The sequence below is a fragment of the Dermacentor silvarum genome, chromosome 1, assembly GCF_013339745.2.
Source record: "Dermacentor silvarum isolate Dsil-2018 chromosome 1, BIME_Dsil_1.4, whole genome shotgun sequence".
In the NCBI taxonomy this organism is placed as follows: domain Eukaryota; kingdom Metazoa; phylum Arthropoda; class Arachnida; order Ixodida; family Ixodidae; genus Dermacentor; species Dermacentor silvarum.
In genome coordinates this window covers 81,918,479-81,937,103 of record NC_051154.1, presented here as the reverse complement: position 1 = coordinate 81,937,103, position 18,625 = coordinate 81,918,479, and the positions used below count along the sequence as shown (strand labels likewise).

General features: G+C 48.6%; 1 protein-coding gene across 1 annotated transcript in view; it reads left to right on the top strand.

Annotated features, from left to right (window-relative positions):
- LOC119431631 (uncharacterized) overlaps nt 1-18,625 on the top strand; it is a 62,021-nt gene that overhangs the window by 33,192 nt on the left and 10,204 nt on the right. Inside the window, exons 4-6 of the mRNA XM_049665017.1 lie at nt 5,392-5,577; nt 7,105-7,137; nt 13,898-13,999. Coding sequence (XP_049520974.1) covers nt 5,392-5,577; nt 7,105-7,137; nt 13,898-13,999 — 321 coding nt within the window. The remainder of the gene's footprint in view (nt 1-5,391; nt 5,578-7,104; nt 7,138-13,897; nt 14,000-18,625) is intronic.

Sequence of the window (18,625 nt, the reverse complement as noted above, 5' to 3'; positions counted from 1 at the left end):
TATTTGTAATTACCTGGACGTACCTTAATTTGGCTAATAAAAAATAGGGGCAAAGTCTTTTTGATTCGCCCTCGTATGTTCCTCCTGCTCGTGCATCAGCGCTCCAGTGCATCAAAACGCGTTTATAAATATTTCACCACCTGTCACCTCATAACTTCTTGTCTATGCTGTGTAATTGCGTTCTTGAGCCTTGTTCGCTAAAGAACTCATTACCATAAACTTCTTGGCCTAAATAAATATTTTCTTGCCTTCTGGCTAATGCTCTCGAAATGTAGGCTTATCAAATGGGTAATACTTAGCGAAATCACTTGACGGTGGTGAAGACGGGGACGAGACGGTTGCAACAACACGGGCGCCACTGCTTGAGTATCTTTCTCGTCCCCATCTTTAGCGCCGTCAATACATTCGCTATGTGTGGCCATCTAGCTCAATGCACTGCTCCTATGGGACTCAGTCGCTTGCTCCTAATCTTGTGCGAAGTGAGTCATTAAGTACTTTTATGATGAACTGCATATGTTGCGTTGGGTGTTAAAAGGGAGGCCCAGATGGGCGAGCTCTGCGTAACGGGCTGTGCATATACAGGGTGTTCATTTTTAAGTTTGCGGAATTTTTAGAAATCGCCTGTGGCAGGTAGCATAATACTTATCATTGAGCTGGGTTATTCTATGAGGCAGACATTAGTAGTACGAGAAATTGAAACACATGATCAACTAATAAAAAAATCAATAATTAACTTCTTAGTTAATTACTTTACGACACATTGTAATTTACGAATTGTAGCCGGTGAGCTTGTGAGGCGTATCCACTTGGAATTAATTTCCAGAAGGACACCAGTTTGGAGATATTCGCCATCAAACTCGCCGTAAAAATGCACTGTTGTTCCACTTACTTGTTTCCCAAAATGGCTGTTTCATACATTGAAGCACAAAAATAACTGGAACGCCCAAGTATTTCGTCCCACACTTTGGGAAATATCTTGAAACTGGTGTCATCCTGGAAAATCATTTCAAGTGGACGTGTCTTGGAAACTCACCGGCTACAATTCGTAAATTAATTGCAATGTGTCGTAAAGTAATTAACTAAGAAGTTCATTAGTCAATTTTTGTTAATTAGTTGAATATGTGTTTCGATTTCTCGTGCTACTAATGTACGCCTCTTCGAATAACCAAGCTCAACGATAGGAATTATGCTACCTGCCACAGGCGATTTTCAAAATTCCGTAAAACTTGAAAATGAACACCCGGTATTTTGACCGTTTGGAGTGTAGCTCGCGCAACGATGTCTCACTTTGCGTCAGCGTTTGCGTTTATTCATTACCAAACACCAATTAAGTATACTGAAGTCATGTTGGACCCTTGGATAAACGGCAGTGTGCTGTGACCCCTTGTCCCCTGCTCCACCGCGGCGCTTTCTTTGGACCATGCATATACCTGCTTCCGTCCGTTTTCGGTTCACTTGGCGAGGTGGTTCCGCAAAATCTGTCGACTGTGCAAAGGGAAAACGATTGTCAATAGGCCGGCCTGGAATAGCTGGTGCATGCCCGTTTGTTGATGAGTGCACAGGGGACGCGCTTGGCTAGCCACGCACCGATCGTCCGATAGATACGTTGCTGCGGGATTGTTTGCAGAGATCTGGTAGTCGACCACGTACCGAACAAACGGCACGTTCTTTCTCGTCTGCCAGACTCGACCACGCCACCGTCAGCCTGCACTCATAGGTACTAATGCTTTGCTTATTGATATAGACTGATGTTGATGCTTCCTCGTTACAATACTTGTCAATCGCAAAAGTCCTGAGCTTTTTGACCCGCCGTGGTTGCTCAGTGGCTATGGTGTTGGGCTGCTGAGCACGAGGTCGCGGGATCGAATCCCGGCCACGGCGGCCGCATTTCGATGGGGGCGAAATGCGAAAACACCCGTGTACTTAGATTTAGGTGCACGTTAAAGAACCCCAGGTGGTCCAAATTTCCGGAGTCCCCCTCTACGGCGTGCCTCATAATCAGAACTGGTTTTGGCACGTAAAACCCCATAATTAATTAATCTGAGCTTTTTGCTATTTGGCACAGCGTGCGCTTGATATTTGCCACTTTAAATATGTTACGTAGAAGTGTTCTATTGTTTGTTAAACATCACACACTGTTGTCGCAATTACTCCAGAAATAGTCGGCGGAAATCCGGCAATGCAGTTTCGAACTTTGTGGAGGTGCCAGCCGCAGCTGCAAGATTTGCCTTGTCGCATTAGTCATATCTGTGTTACACCAGTCGACAGAGAGAAAACCATATACGCAGTGACGTTGAACGGCTCTCCCCGTCGCCTCGCCCTCGTGATGTCGCATTGACGATGTCGTGCGGCTACCTGTCATGCGGCATCGCATGATCCCACCGCTCAACAGGTGTCGTCGCTGTTACCCTTCGAATTTGCACCACGATTCCTTCACTGGTTTAAAGAGCTCAAGTTAACTCAGACGGGGGACATATGCGTGAAAGGCTATCTCCTGTCCTCCGGTCATTTTTTTTTTCTTTTAGAGCGCAGCTCTTAGGCGCCCGTTCCTGCGTTGAGCGTCGGCGTCCTTCAACGTAACCGAACGAGCGAGCACAGCGAAGGATGAAAGAGCGAACGCGGAGCGCAGCGGAGGATGAAAGACGGCCATAGCGAAGAGAGCGCGAGGCGGAAAGCGGAGGAGGAGGGTGCAGCGGGACCATGTAATGGTGCTCCGATATGGAGTGTGCTCCCATATCTGGGAGCCGGTTGTGTACATATGTAAATTAAACCTGTTTCTCGTTTCCTTCAATCTCCCAACCTCATCTCCTTAACAACAAGCAACTCTCGGCGATAGATACGGACGACGGTGTGGTTCCGCTTAGCCAGCTTAGTGCGACGCCCCGATACATTGGGCAGGCCAACTACCATGTTTTAGGCGTCCCGGCGTCGTAGGCAAGCTACCCTCTGAGTGGCGCCCGAGTCCGAACCGCGGACCGCAGAACCGGATCACAACAACAGGCAGCATATACGTAAGATTAGTTCAGTGCCCCACGTGTAGCGCGATAAAGGGACGCGGACTGGATGCACGCATGGGGGCAGCTGCTGCTAACGAACCCTTTTTGTCTCCTACACACACTAAATTCCTAGCAGTGGTTCTGTGCTGACAACATTGCGGCCTTCTGTAGCATAAGAAAGCATTGGCCTCATGACCTCTTATTTATTCTCGCGCTGTGGGCGGCTCCTGAGGAGGAGGGAGTAGGGAGGCGTGTCGTTGGCTACCACTGTCGTGGTTAGGCCGCCACATGCCATATTCGCGGGAGACAGACCCGCTTGTTCCCCGGGATTGTACAGTATATCGCACGGCGCAAACGCAAGGCCGTTGACTCGTTCCCCTACACGGCGCGCTCTCCCTGTTTGCTTGCTTACACAACTAAAGACATAAGGAGTGCCCCCCCCCCCCCCCCCCCCACACACACACCCTCCTTTCCCTCTAATTTCGCGTCCTCGTCTTGTAGTCTTCTGCGGCGAGGTAATCTCTGTGCGACGGTCGAAGCCGCATTTCAACTCATGCTGAGGCACTGCTTCCATATTGTGATTAGATCAGAACAATTGACGTCTGGACGAATGGTTGAAAACGGCACTATTATGCCGAGGCAGCTGACGGCGTCTTTTTTAACCCCTGGAATTACTTTGGAACGTAAGACCTCTTTGTTCGTTTAAGTTTTTCTGATGGCTTCTCCCTTGTTGACGGTTAGGAAGAATGGCCACCGGCGCTCACTGTGGTAAACTAATGGCTGATGATTTTTTTTTTTTTTTTGTATTTTCGTCTCGCGCCTTTCGAACAGTTTTCGCTAATAATAATAAACCTTGTCTCCCACTAGCTATAATTGGATATCGTCTCGGGATTTTAAATTATCGATATTTGTGTCGACTTGCCCACTAGCATTCCTAAATATTTTATTTGCCCCATGGTAGTTTTCCCTTCGTAGCGTCAGTCGGCCCTATTTACCGACCTCATTACTCTGAATATCAGACAACAGTAGCTTTCTAGTTTTCTGACGGCTGGGGCGAGAATATTTTTCTTTAGTTCGGCAACAACCATGGAGTCTCATTCGCGCCCGTATGTCTAAGTAATTTGCAAAATGCCTAAAAAAAAAAGCGTTAACCTTATCTGCAGGAGCATGCAGAAGTTATAATGTACCTGTCTAAATTAACATAAGGTATTTCGCAAAGGTCTGCGGATAGTTCCAAGACACATTCAAGCATGTAAGTTTCATTTGTTGGCCACCCTCCTATAGTTCATTCCAAATAATCTTAATTTTATTTGCCGCTTTTTTACTTGGTCTCTCCAACCACATGATATTATTTTCTGAGAGAAACACACGCGTGCGCGTGGAAGAGTTAATGTCGCTCGTAGAACTGCTGACCGCAGCGAGGATGAGAAGCGGCACCTGTGCTTGTGTAATATCACTTCGAAGATCCGCTTGGTACGATGGTTCACCTGCTGCTGGCCAGTGTCGTCTTCGCCCTTTCTCTGCACGCCAACGCCGTTGCAGTCTCACGCAGAAAGCCTCCTGTAAGAGGAGGGAAATTCTGGCATGTCGTTTGGCAACATGCAGTAACTTTATTCGCTCGGTTGGCTTTAACATCCAAAACCTACACCTATATAGGCTGCGAGACACTGCAGTGGAGGGCTCCCGGCTCATTCCGACCACCCGTAAACCTCTAATATGCGCTAAAGTATCCTCACACGCTGTGTTCTCGCCTTCTGCTCCCATTGGAATGCAATCGCCGCAGCCGGGAATTGAACCCTGTGTTTCGTAGCTGGGCACCACCGCCGCCACGAATATTTTGGAAAAAAAAAATAAAGCCCTGCGTTCATGCCTGCGAGGTTAGCGCTCCGCCAAAGTCGATACGACGCTACGCTTTTATTTTACTAGCGTAAACTTTCACCAAAATGGTAGTCCGCGTCATTGTGCTGCGGCAAGCCAAGCTGTGGACTCGTTTAGATTGCGCAGCGTCTTCAAAAGTGATTCTTGCTGATGTGCAAGCTTGGAAAAAGCGCTTAGTTTCCGAGATTAAAATGAAAGCTAGCTGTAAGCCGAACATAGTAATATGGCAGTGGCCTCTAATGATAAACACGGTGGAAACGCGGGGAGCCACCCCGGATAGGCGTTGTTCCCGGGTTCGAGCTCCGGACCAGGACGAATTTTTCCTCAACTGCGAAACGTTTCTTCTGAGAAACCCGTGTGGGGGGCCTTTGTCGGGTAGATGACAATTTTTCCCTTTCACGGTGTAATTGCGTAAGAAAAAGAGCCATAAGAGCTTACAGTAAACTGTTTTCTATACAGGACTGTCACTTGCCGTTCGGAGTGTGCCATGTGTGAGTCGTGCTTCTCTTATGCGCAGGGAAACGTCACTGTCAAAAAAGAGAACATCCAGGACGTCACCGTGAGCCCCGGCACGGTGAAAGAAAAGACGCAGATCATCAACCGCATGGCCGAAAGCAGCGGCGCACCTGCCAAACCAGCGCTACCGTCCGGATCCGTGGGCAACGCGGCCTCCAAACGCAGGGACGGGCCCGGAGCACGCGCTGTGAGTACCGGTCCCAACCTCCGAAGGTTTCGTTGGTTCGGCAATGGCTAACTGTGGTAAGGAATGGCTTACAACGATGCGGTGCAATCCTTGTCGTGGCAATCATCTTTGTGAGCCATGTCTGACATTGATGACGTCGTCTGTATTGTATGGGAGCAATTAAAGTGCAGGCGTACAGCCAGAATTACATTTTAAAGGTTAGGAAAGGTTAATCTTTTGTTGTATTGAGTGTGAGGGCCTTGGCCACGAGAAATGAAAGTCGTTCTTTCAGCTCTTATTGATTTTCATTCGGTCTCATTCTATGGCCGCTGTGCATTTGTGGCAGAAGGAAAACGAAACTGCATCGTTATACATGCATTTCCCACGTTGTCTGGGACCACAGAAAGTCTCTGGCGTCGAGCAGTGGTATTTTAACCACTATATGCTGGGGCCGTATTTTCTACCATTACGCATAATTTTCCTTGCTATCATAATTTTTATGATATCGTCATATATCGTCGTCGTCCATCGCTCATCTTCATTGAATCGGACGCCGCTTTCTTGCCGTTTATCGCTGGGATCGGCCAGTCGGCGCGCCGGGGGATCAGGAAAGAATGCAAAATGAAATCATTCATTATTGCAAAGTACGGCCCCAGACTATATACCATTTGAAGCGGTGTTGTGGATTATATGCTTAAGGTGTTGCATTCCTCACGAGGAAAAAGCGTGCCCTCAATATTATTGAACACCCTTTTGGGTCTATTTTGGCCCAACGATAATCGTCGTCTGTCTCGCGTGCATTTCTTCATTTAACACTGCACTCCTTGCATGTGCAGGTCATGAACGGCATGCGTGTATCAGCGTGACACAGCGTTCCCGAGAAGAAAGTATCGGACGCAGTGTTAAAGGAAGCGCGCGTAATGTAGTTGATTATTTTTAGCAGACAAGCCCCAAAGGGTGTGAACAATTTTGTAGTGTAACCATGGGTTCATCCTCTGTAAGCAGGGCGATCACTGTTGCACGCTCTGACGTCATACTTTGCTATAATAACGTTTAGGCTGCGCTTAATGCACACAGACTCAGTGCTTCCTGTTGTATGTTTAGGGCTTGGTCTGTGTGAGAATTTTTCATGCTTCTTCGAGTGCACAGTCTCTAGGTGTAGGTTTTATTGAGCTTTGATAAAAATACTGGGGCACCTATTTGGGGATTATAAGTGGAACTAAAAGAAATTAAGTTACGTTGAATGGGATCACGTGAGTGCCGACGGCCATAGTTCAAGCAGAAGCGCCAAGGGATAAGCTGCAGCCTTGGTCGTCTCGTTAACTGGGAGATCTCGTTCTGTATTTTCTCGTAAATATGTAAAATCGACGTGGGGAAAGCAAAGCACACGTTACGGTTCTGAAGTGCGCTGCAACAATGGCGTGGCCTCCACTACAAGGCCCGCAAAAGATATTTGTTGCTCTGAACCCGCTCTGCATGTACAATTTCAGTTGTACCATATTGTTGATCGGTGGGGTTTGTGATTTGCCACGGTTGTCCTCCTTGCAGGCGGCCGATGATGACACTACGTCTGTGAATACGGTGAGTATCAGACGGATGTTTTCTTTCTTTTTTCTTTAAAGTGTTATTATTTGAATTTGGGGCTCGAATGGCAAACTGGCAGTTGTACGTACATTTTCTTAATGCTTTTTGTGTAGTCCTAAGTGTTCTTGTGTGTGTGTGTGTGCGTGCGTGCGTGCGTGCGTGTGCGCGCGCGCACGCACTTAGACCGTATTTAGACCGTATTTTCTCGGTACACTTAGACCGTATTTTTGTGCACTTAGGCCGTATTTTATCGGCTACACTGAGCTGCTCACATGACATGTAAAAGATTTTCATAATTTAGTTTTGTTGCCGAGTCCTCCACCACCAGACGTTGTCACCTGTGACCATACTCACTTTCTATGCTAAAAAGTGTTTCGCATGTGAAACAAAGGTATATGTATGCATTACATACCTGCCAACTCTCCCGAATTGTCCGGGAGCCTCCCGAATTTTGCTCACATCTCCTGATTGTACGGAAGCGACCTCAAATCTCCCGAAAAGTAGTCGCCACAGCACAGCGTTTTTTTTTTTTTCGTTCTGCTTTCTTTAGCGCTACCGTATCGCTATAACCATATTACGCATTGTAATATAACCATGCGAGAAAGTAGCGCGGGAGCAGTTAGTCACCAGCATGCACCTTGAATTGTGGTAGCGGCCACCGGCACCACCACGAACGCGAGCAACCGGCAGGTGCTTCCATATGGGATTTTCCGGATTGGCTCGTCTCTGGCTGGCTCACGCGTTTTTAGCAATCCAATGGTTAATCAATCGTAAGTGCGCTACGCTTTTGGCTTCGTCAGGTTGTCGAGTGAAGTGCGGAATGCCTAACTACTCTGTTTCCCCCAGTTTAGTTAGAGCGATAGATGGCGCTTTCATAAGCCAAGAATAAGTACTTGCAAGTATTTATTGCAAGCGAAGTGACACAGCACTTGCTGTGTCACTTCGCGGAGAGGTGACAAGTATATACTCTCCACCACGTGCGCCGTTTCGCACGGTGTACGTCGCAGAATAGGGCGTATTTATTGCGTGGAAGGCGTCGCACACCTGTACCTGTTTACCATCGAATGATTCTGCGACCAGCAGCACAGCGTACCGCTTGCGCTCGCGACCAATACATAGTACGTCGCATACCGGAAGTACAAGTGCGCACAAATAATGCGTTACGTCCGCTTTTAATGTGTACGGAGTATTATTTCGTAGAAAGTGGCGCTTATCAAAAACCAAACTCCACTGCGAAACGCGCGTGGTGATACCTCTGTGATCGCACATTACTCGCGTAGTTTCCGCAGCGTTACCTGCTAACTAACCCGCCGTGGTTGCTTGGTGGCTATGGTGTTAGGCTGCTAAGCACGAGGTCGCGGGATCGAATACCGGCCACCGCGGCCGCATTTCGATGGGGGCGAAATCCGAAAACACCCGTGTACTTAGATTTAGGTGCACGTTAAGGTGGTGGTCCCACTCCGGCGGCACGAGCCCCCCCGTTTTCAGTACTTTTGGAGTAACCGTGGCGGCTCTTCTACTCAGGATATAAAGTTGTGGTATATACCATAAAAAGCTTAATCCTTGTAGATTCCAACTGTATATAATATAAGGAAATTGATTAATGCGATTTAGAAATAAATGTTGAAGAACAGGCATGAGATACATGGTTTTTGCGAACTGTGTCTCAGTTGTGACCATATTTAGAAGAGACTACCGCACGTACTGCATTGCGGCTTGCTCTGTAGCTTTAGGACATATTTATCTAGTTCCTAGACGTAGAAAAATAATTTAGAATTTTTACTTTTCGGATAATTTGCTTTTGAAAATTGCCAAATATCGCAATCTTGTGTTGTAAACATCCCGGCAACTACATGCTCAAGGAAGCTAAATTTTGGACAAAGTAGAGTTCAAGGAATTTCCATTTAGGACGCAAAATTTCATTCATGTACCTTTATATTTAGAAGAAACTACCGCACGTACTGCATTGCGGCTTGCTCTGTAGCTTTAGGACATCTCAATGCAGTACGTGCGGTAGTTTCTTCTAAATATGGTCACAACTGAGACACAGTTCGCAAAAACCATGTATCTCATGCTTGTTCTTGAACATTTATTTCTAAATCACATCAGTCAATTTCTTTATATTATATATAGTTGGAATCTATAAGAATTAACCTTTTTATGGTTTATACGACAACTTCATATCCGAAGTAGAAGAGCCGCCACGGTTGCTCCAAAAGTACTGAAAACGGGGGGCTCGTGCCGCCGGAGTGGGACCGCCACCTTAAACAACCCCAGGTGGTCCTAATTACTCCGGAGTCCCCCACTACAGCCTGCCTCATAATGAGATCGTGGTTTTGGCACGTAAAACCCCACAATTAAATTATTGCCTGCTAAGTATGCAACGGAGTGTAGGTGGTCACGACTGATGATGACACGGCACGTGTCTTTGAAATACCAGTCTGCTAAACTGAACTTTGCCCAAGTTGCAGATAGGCCGGCTGTCGTGCCAAGGTTTGTCAAACGTCCCGAATTTAGTGGAACAATTCCGTCTTCTGAGTAAAAAAAAAAGTCCCGACTTGACCCAATCGGAACCGCCAAATGTTCCGACTTTCTCTTTTTACTACTGAATAAAAAGAACCAGATTTACTTTTTTACAATGCCTGATAGTTCTGTTGCAGATTCTTCCCTTTTGTCTTTTGTTGCATTGTCATAGACATACAGACGGTTTCATTTTCGTCGAGGTTCTAGTTCTGTTTTAGGCCCTGACCGTTCACACTGTACCTTTATCGGCATTCGTAGCCGTGTTAGCCAAGCTACTACACCTTTCCTGTAAATCGCGGCATGGTTGGACTTGAAATAAAAAGTGCATTGTTGCACGCACAAACTGGCAGTTCTTAGCACTGACAAGGTCCGTCGTTCCAGGCTGCCCTATGTGCATACGCTAAGGCATTCGCCCTTCGTTGGCAGGGAACTTATACAGCCCTGTCACATGGGCATCCGCAAACTCCTTTAAACTCCGTAGTCTTTATCTCAAGAGAGATGCACTCGGTGTCACACGGTCGCCCTTCCGCTAAGTGAGTTCAATGGAACTTTTGGTCAAGGGAGATCGGCGATCACCCTCGGCGGCTGAAGGGAGCACTCTCGTGCCCATACTTCTAAAACAGATAACTTAATGATTGAATATGCCTGTCGAGTTACGTAAAACGCTTGGCGGTTGGGCTGAACTAGCGTCGAGTCGGGCTCAGTCAGCGCGGCTGCTTGGGGTAGGTTGCTCCAGCCCGACCCGTTTGCAGCATGCATGTAAACGCGGACGGGTCGGGCCCGCCGGTGCCGAGACTTGCGCGAGGGACCACTGTGACGTCGCGATTTATACGCCGGCAGCGGGATAGCATCAGGACAATGCCAAGACAATCATTGTGCAGTGAAACCTCATCGTAGCCATATAAGACCCATGAAATAGAGCTGTTGCAGACGGCAGCGGGAACCGGAAGCCCAGTTCGAACGCGTTGATGTCTCGGCTCGACGCAGTGTGCCGTCGTTGTCAATACTCGTCTAAGGTCTCTAGGTAAAAAATATCTGCCTCCATTCCACCCTGTGAAAGTGGATGTACAGCGTAGCTGTTGCCGACGTTACAGACAAGAGCGACCGACGTTAGACAAGCACCACCACCACAAGCGACGTACGTCACGTGCACGTGTGTGGAAGTGCAGCATACATGCTCATTCCTCTAGGCTCTCCGCCAAGCGCAAGTGCCTTATTGAACTAAATCAATTTCTCAAAAGTAAATTGCGTCAGAGAGTTCGTAAAGTGCGACTTACACACGAGCTGCAGACATGATAGCTTCGGATTTTAATTCCAATATGCGAGAAAACATATTTCTGTTACGCGGAAACTCAAAGACAAAGCCCTTTCCAGCTACCGTTTCAGGTATATCTGAGTGGCCGCTGCCGCTAGTTGGGGGTACGGTTTTTGGACAGTGTTTGTCATAATGTCGATTACGGTCGTAGCACACGCTGTGCTACAGATGCAACGGGCAGAGCGCCCAAGCATCAAGGACAGATACATTGTGTGTACGCGTACGTCACGCGCGCACGCACGTGACCGGGAGTGCAGCATACATCCTCGTTCTCCTAGGCCCTCCGCCAAGCGCAAGTGCGTGAAGTATAAACCGCATGCGAGCGATCTTGCGCGCGACAGCGACAAACGACGCGATGGAGATGGCTGTCGCGTTCGCTGGTCGCCTACAAGTCGTACCGTAGGCACGCGAACGACGACTTTGAGCGACGTCTCCCCGGTGTTGCCGGTATGAGGGCAGCAAATACGCGCCGAAACTGGCGTGACGAGTGCTTTAATAATTGAAGTTGATGTGTTTTGCTGTAAGAGCAGCATAAATATTTCGAAAGGTCTTGCACTAGGTCCTTGCACGTATCAAAATTGTAGTCGTTTGCTCGTTCCGGGTGACAATCGGTAGTACTTGACTAATGTACATCCCGTTCCGGCTTCGCGCTATTGGATAGTCGCTCATAGCATTTCCGCGCGTCGAGCGACGAATTCTAGATTTCCAGAACCCAGCGATAGAGCGACAAGAACGAGCGATCTGTTCGCGCGACGGCCCGTTTCGTCGCTCGAAGCCGTCGCTCAATCGTCGCCGTCGCGCACAAAATTGCTCTCATCCATTTTGGGATTTATTGAACTAATTGAATTTCTCAAAGCAAATTGCGTCATAAAATTCGTCACAAACACAAGCTGCAGACATGATAGCTTCAGATTGTAATTCGAATATACGAGAATAACGGCATCGTCACGTGACGATATTGCCTGATGACACGCTATGACGTCTTCGTCAAGTGATGTCACCTGATGACGTCATGTGATGCCTCTTGGAGGAGCAGCACACTGTGCGCTTCCCGCTTCTTTGCATGGTCTCCGGGATCGGCCCACGTTTTTGTGTGAGCAACGCACACGCGGACACGAAAAATCCCGACCAACTAGAGGCTAACAGCGACGCTGTGAAAAGTTGTTTTATCTGAGGACCTTACACTCGTCAGAAGCGAGTTCATGCAAACGCGGTCACGTCGGGCTCGGTCAGCCCAACATCTGACTCATGTAAACGTAGTTCATGTAAAACGTAGCCTTTGTCGTGCTAATCGGAACAGTGAACGAGAAGAAAGGGAACCGAGGGGCTCGATTATTATTAATCATATCATAAGAAGCCAACAAACAATGGCACCAAGGACAACATAGGGGAAATTACTTGTACTTACTAATTGAATTAAAGAAATGATAAATTAATGGAAATGAAAATGGATGAAAAAACAACTGGCCGCAGGTGGGGAACGATCCCACGTCTTCGCATTACGCGTGCGATGCTCTTACCATTGAGCTATAACCGAGCAGTGGTTACTCATGACTGACACCTGCACAGTGCACACAAAATAAAAGGAAAGCTCACAAGGCCCTCGTGCACGAAATGTTGCGTCTTTAGTATAGTTTGCAGCAGTTCGAGTTACAGGACGCAGAACCTGCTCGCCACGCTGCAAAGGAAAACACATATAAGCTCAGGGTGGCTAGCGTCGCTGTCAGCATTGAATAATATTTTTATGGAAGGAGCGTTAATTATAATAGCTACGAGCGTAATTAGAAGTTACATTCTTGTACAAAAACAAAACAGCGCTTAATGCGCCTCTGGCGGCTTCTTTTAAAAACTCGTTATTGGCCGTGTGACACGTTGCACAACTTACTTGAGGTCGAACTTCCTTAGGAAGTCTCGCGTTCCCTTATCCTAAATCCGCCGTGGTTGCTTAGCGGCTGTGGTGTTGGGCTGCTATAAGCACGAGGACGCGGGATTGAATCGAATCCCGGCCACGGCGGCCGCATTTCGATGGGGGCGAAATGCGTAAACACCCGTGTACTTAGATTTAGGTGCACGTTTAAGAACCACAGGTAGTCAAAATTATTCCGCAGTCCCCCACTACGGCGTGCCTCATAATCAGATCGTGGTTCTGGCACGTAAACCCCCATAATTTAATTTAAATTTATCCTGAAGGAGTTCGCGGGTGCCCGTGTGAGACGGGTATTAGTCTAAGTTGACATACAGTTATAAATTGCTGCGCGCGTGCATCAAAGCGCGGCATCTGCCCACTGGCGCAAGGGCCAAGAGTGCTAGCCCATCCTTGGCGCTGTAGCATAACGAAATAGATTTAGTGAAAACGCGCACACGCAGTGTAAGCGGAATGCAGGCTGGTGCGAAGCAACACTGCCATTGCAACCAAATGATGTGCAACCCATTAAAGCAACCTCAAATTAAAAAGCAGTGTCACTAAAAAAAAAAAAAAAAAAAAGCCGCTTTCTATTGTATTTTTGTTGATCACGTACGTAAATGTTTGCATATAGTCTCACTGTCGAGCGTAGAACGTAAACCGCATTCACGTAAAAAAGCAAATATCTCGAAAGCAGCCACGACGTCACACGTAACAGCTTTTTTTTTTCTTTTTTTTCTTTTCTTTTTTTTTTTTTTTTTTTGAAGAGAGTTGCAGATAGTTGACGAAACGTCTCTTTCGTTTCCGACGGAATGAATCAGTAAATAAACGGGGGTAGGAAGGTTTAGGTACGCTCTTCATTTTCCATCGATGGTGTTATCTTGCTGTCAGGCTGTCCAATCAATGGGTGGACCGCGAAGCGATGCGTTAATGCAACGCTGGCGCTAGTTCCGTTGCATGCCGCGATGCCTCCTGTATCACGCGGCTTTAAACGAAAGCGCGATAATGCCTTTCAGTTGGACCCCCGTCGACGGGAGTGGCTGCTTAGGGCTTCCCAGACTGACTACCACTCACTCGTACGGCTCCTTCGTGAAGACCCTGATCTTTACCGTTTTGAGGTAAGTGGTGATTGAATATTGGCTGTGTTAGGTTGGTCATTCATGGCGGTTTGACCGCTTCTGCCGAATAACGCGTGCGTGTTAGCACCGTACTGCTGTGTCTTGTGCTCAAGTAAGTTGTGCAAGCCGTGTAAGCATTGCAAAAATCATCACAAGCACGTTACTCCCGCGACCTCTGCCTAGCCGTGTGGCGAAATCTTGTGGCACAGAAGTTAATCCGTTACACGCCTGCAGAGGCCGTCTGCGAGGCGCCTCCGAGGTTTGCATTGGCGTGTAAAAAGAAAAAAAAAAAAAAAAAAAAAAAGAAAAGCCTGTGATGCACAGGCACGACGACAGTAGGTTGACAAGAGGTGGGCGTATGGACAGACATACGAGCATGAAAGGATGCGCATGCGCAACAGTACCATGTTTCGACAGAAGGTGCTTTTTTCGTTAAAGGGCGCAAGAATGCAGGTTGGCACGCGCTAATAGATCCCGTATCATTTCGTCCCTACCTGTACGCGTTTGTGTTCGTGCCGAAGTGATTGCTACGTAAGTACTCAAACCTGCAAAAAAAAGTTAAAAAAGGGAGTGGGGCGGTGTCGTCTGATGACAAAAGTAACTATGTTGATCTGTGGCAGCCAGGAGTAAGGCTCAACGCAAGAAAAAAATTAAATAACAATTAGGCTTACGGAGGTATTCCCATAATTGTTGATCAAGCACGAGCGAAGCTGTCACTGTCAACGTGACACATTCAGCTCATGTTATGTCTCCTCCTCCGCCGCCGCTGAGAGAGTACGCCAGTGCAATTAATACTTCCCCTCCCCCAGCATGGCTGTCCGAGATCTTTCAGGATGTTGAATGTATGTGTAGGTAACTTTAGGATGCGTTCGCGCAGGCGGCCCACATGTATCCTCTTTGAATGGGCGGCGGGGATAAGCTGACAACACGTGCGGACTGCTGCCCGCCATTTCGAGTGTAGTCACGATTTTGACTAAAAACCGTCTGGCTGCGAATAGCCGTGTTTGCAAAGGAGCGTGCTGCCATGGACTATAGTACGAACCAATTGACAACTTGCCGTCTGTAGGTATAGCTTGTTCATAATACACGCACGCCATCGCCTTAGAAATCAGTTGATCATCGTGTAAGCTTAGCTTTCAGAACGTGCATGCCTAAGTGATCTTGTGCAGGTAGTATGACGGCAACCATATTGTATATTCTGTTAATGCTAAGTGATTCTCAATGCATATGTGATAAAATGTCCGAGCCTTTTGGGGGTCACTATTAGTGCGCCGACCCGGTTCATATCGTATACTGAATTTCGCGAATGCACTGCGATTGCATTAGTTCTCGCGTGACCCTTGTTCACGTCGTCCCGGTGTGGCATTTCTCGAGCATCGCAGTGGATTTCGTACACTTTTGACCGTTCTTTTGACTTGAGCTAGGGCTCTCGTGAGCCTGGCAAGCAGTATGTAACAAAAAACGCGCTGTTGCTTCGGGCGATTAAGAATGCAGGAAATACTTGCGCAGTTTGCCGTCGATCGGATAGCTAGAGGCGACGCGGCAAAAAAATGAATAGATCAGTGCTGACTGCGCACGTGTTTTGCGTCGGCCGTACCTGCTGGCCCTATCTGTTGAGCTACGCTGCAGCTGCTGACCCCTTGTTTAGGAGCAGCATCTACGCCGGCGCCCAGCAGGCTATGGTGTCGCCGATTCCTCGTCGTGCCCGTGCACGGGACTGGTTGAGCACTGGAATACGCGTGGCCGAGAGCACCTTTCGCGGCGACGTCCGCCGGGTCCCGGCGAGGGGGGGTTCCGCCGGTGGGGGCGTGTGCGCATACCACCTCGGCGCGCGGAGAGGGACGACATCGGGGTGGCCCCCCGCGGTTAAAACAAACAGCGGGACGGCGGGGGTTCCGCGCCCCGCTGCGGTATCCGGGATGGCCGGTGATTGCGAGTTCGTGGGACGCCTCGCGGTCGCCGCGGGGTCGAGGCATGGGAATCCTTCTGGCGCGCATAATTATCGAGCCGTTCGGTAATCAGTTTGCCTGCTCGCTGTCAACCGCGTCAGTGCTGCCGCCCGCTTTTACACTGGCGAAGCGGTCCGCGCGCGGCGACCGGTTTCGGCCGGCCGGAGGTGCCGCGCGACAGCGGCGCGCCGTGCGCGCTCGCCGATGATTTGTACGCCGTGTTGAATGTTGTTCGAGCTGTCCGGCTGGCGAAGGGGCCGCTACTGTTATGGCACCACTGCCATAGCGCGTCCTCGGCCGAGCCGCACTTTTCGGCTTTGCGCGACTCGCTCGTGGACACTTGACCGCTGCGAGCGCGTTACGTAATGTGCTCCTTCATTTCCGCGATGATCTCTTGCAGGCTGGGGGGCACGCGCGCGTGCATACAGATTGCGAGGCGGTTCCCGTGTTCAGCTGATGGTGTACGTACGGGATGACTGGGAGATGGATACGAGTACCATTTATCTGGATAAGGGGTGTGGCATCGTCGCTATGCGTCGGTGCGTTACGGGAGCGAAGTAAACAGAACTGGAGAAAATGCCGTTTGTAGTGTTCTATGAATTGTGCTGTTCGAAAGTAACTTGTCACCCTATAAGCATATATATTGCCTGGCGCCGCGCCTGAGCTTGTCATCGCTGGTTAGAAGTTTAGGATGCTTGCTCTTGCAGTCTGTAGAACTGTTGCTAATCAGAGCGCAGGTATCAGAGCGATCATAAATAGCTGATAAAGCAAGATAAGAGTAATACTGAAGAATCGAATTGCCTGTTGTCAACAAGCTTAGTTACCTGGCTCACCCTTGTGGATATTACTGATTGGCACTGCGATTTCACTAAATAGTCGCAGACTGGGCTGCAATAACTTAAATGACCGCCGAGTTAGCTTTCGGTAACTGTGGCTACATGCTAGCGTAGCGCGGGCGGCACCAGGATCTGGTTAATCTAATGATACTATTCCGGTGCTATTCCATTTCGCGCTTCGTCAGTCATCAGAGCGGCTCTCCGCCAACGTACGTTATCAACGAGATCAGCCATGAATGGTTAATGATAAAAAGGAACAGGATAGAGCGAAAGCAATCCTTACAATTTGCGGGTTTAGATCAATACAGTCATTCCTCAATCATGTAGATATATTGCACAGAGTGCAACCGGGACTAAAATCGTTGATTTGACGGAACAGCCCATTCTGAATATTGTTGCCTGTTACATTATTCCACATTTCAGCTACGTTGGTTACTGTTAGGGTTGTCATACACCGGGTGTTTGTTCTTCATTTTTTAAACTAGAAGGGGATTTCTTTTGTTCTTTTTTTATCGTATAATGCATAAAGCGGAATTTGGCCGGTTCAGGTGGGTTGCTCGAGCATGTTTCGAGATATTTATCCCGAAATAGTTGGGTTAATTTCGCATTCTGACTTCTGTAGTGAGAATAGCCCCTTTTTCACTTTCGCGACACCATTAGGCCGTAATACTGCGAAGTTTCTCAGCGGAGTCGGGAAACGCAGTTGTCCCCAGAGCGACGCCAGAACCGCGCTTTATAGTGTCGTGACGATCGCCTTTCGTCGTCATATTAGCGGGGCGGACGCCGTCGCGGCTCGCCTTCTACCGAGAGCAGAGCGCCTGGCTGCAGCATGTATCGCCGCGTCTCGCTCTGTGGCGTTGCGGAGCCTCTGCGGGATGACCACACCGGCCCGGCCTCGGGATGTCTGGCGGGTCCAATGGCCTCCGCCTGGTTCGTTTGCCACGCCAGCTTCGAAGGCAAAAAAAGCGCGATTCGGCGTGGCTTCCCTGCCGAGCTGCCGCCGATAAATTTAGCCAGTCTTTTAGTACACGCCAGCCACGCTGCGCATTTTTGCATGTCGGGAAACCCGAGTGCTGTGCGCGGCGCACCAATGAGCTCGCCGGAGAGCCCGGCGCATTCGTCACCGTCCGAGTTCACGCGACCATGCATTACACCCGAGAGTATAGCTTGGTGGCTGTGCAACACGAAAGGCCGTATTTCGCGCGCTGCTTCTCCTGTCCGTATGCGCGTAAGCCGTATTGAGTTTTGGGCCGAGCTGTCCGGCAGGGGCGAACAGAAAAGAAAGCTTGTCTTTTAGCTAAGGAATAGAAAAAAATTAAAGAAAGTGTAGCGTTGCTTGGCGCCCGTGTAATAATATGCGCACGCGTCGCGGAATGTAAAGAAGAGTGACACGGTGCAGCCTGCGCGTGTGTACATCCATTTCTAGCCTTTTGCAGCCCAGGATCGAGCTTGCTGTTTATTGAAGATGCTCTGCAGTGGAGCGTTTTGGTGTTTCTTTCACACCGCACTGTTTAATATCTTGTACCATTTCAATGTGTACTCTTTCTTGACGCAGCAGTAATTGTATTCTTACTTGTGCGGACTTTCGTGTGTCGAAAATTCTAGTCTTCGCTGTATGTCGGTAATTTGCGATGATGAGGGAGTTGATCGCTCGAACGTTTACTTTTCTGAGATGTTTCTTTGATCGCTTGTCCAGGCCAAGCGCGAACGAAGTCGGTTTATTTTCTAAATGTGCAATATTGATAGCTTTGATCCAGCGACGGTGTACTGGGTGCTCTTACGCGGAGGAGCGAGGCCACTGCATTGTCACTGACGAAGTAATTTATTTCAGAAACGGATGT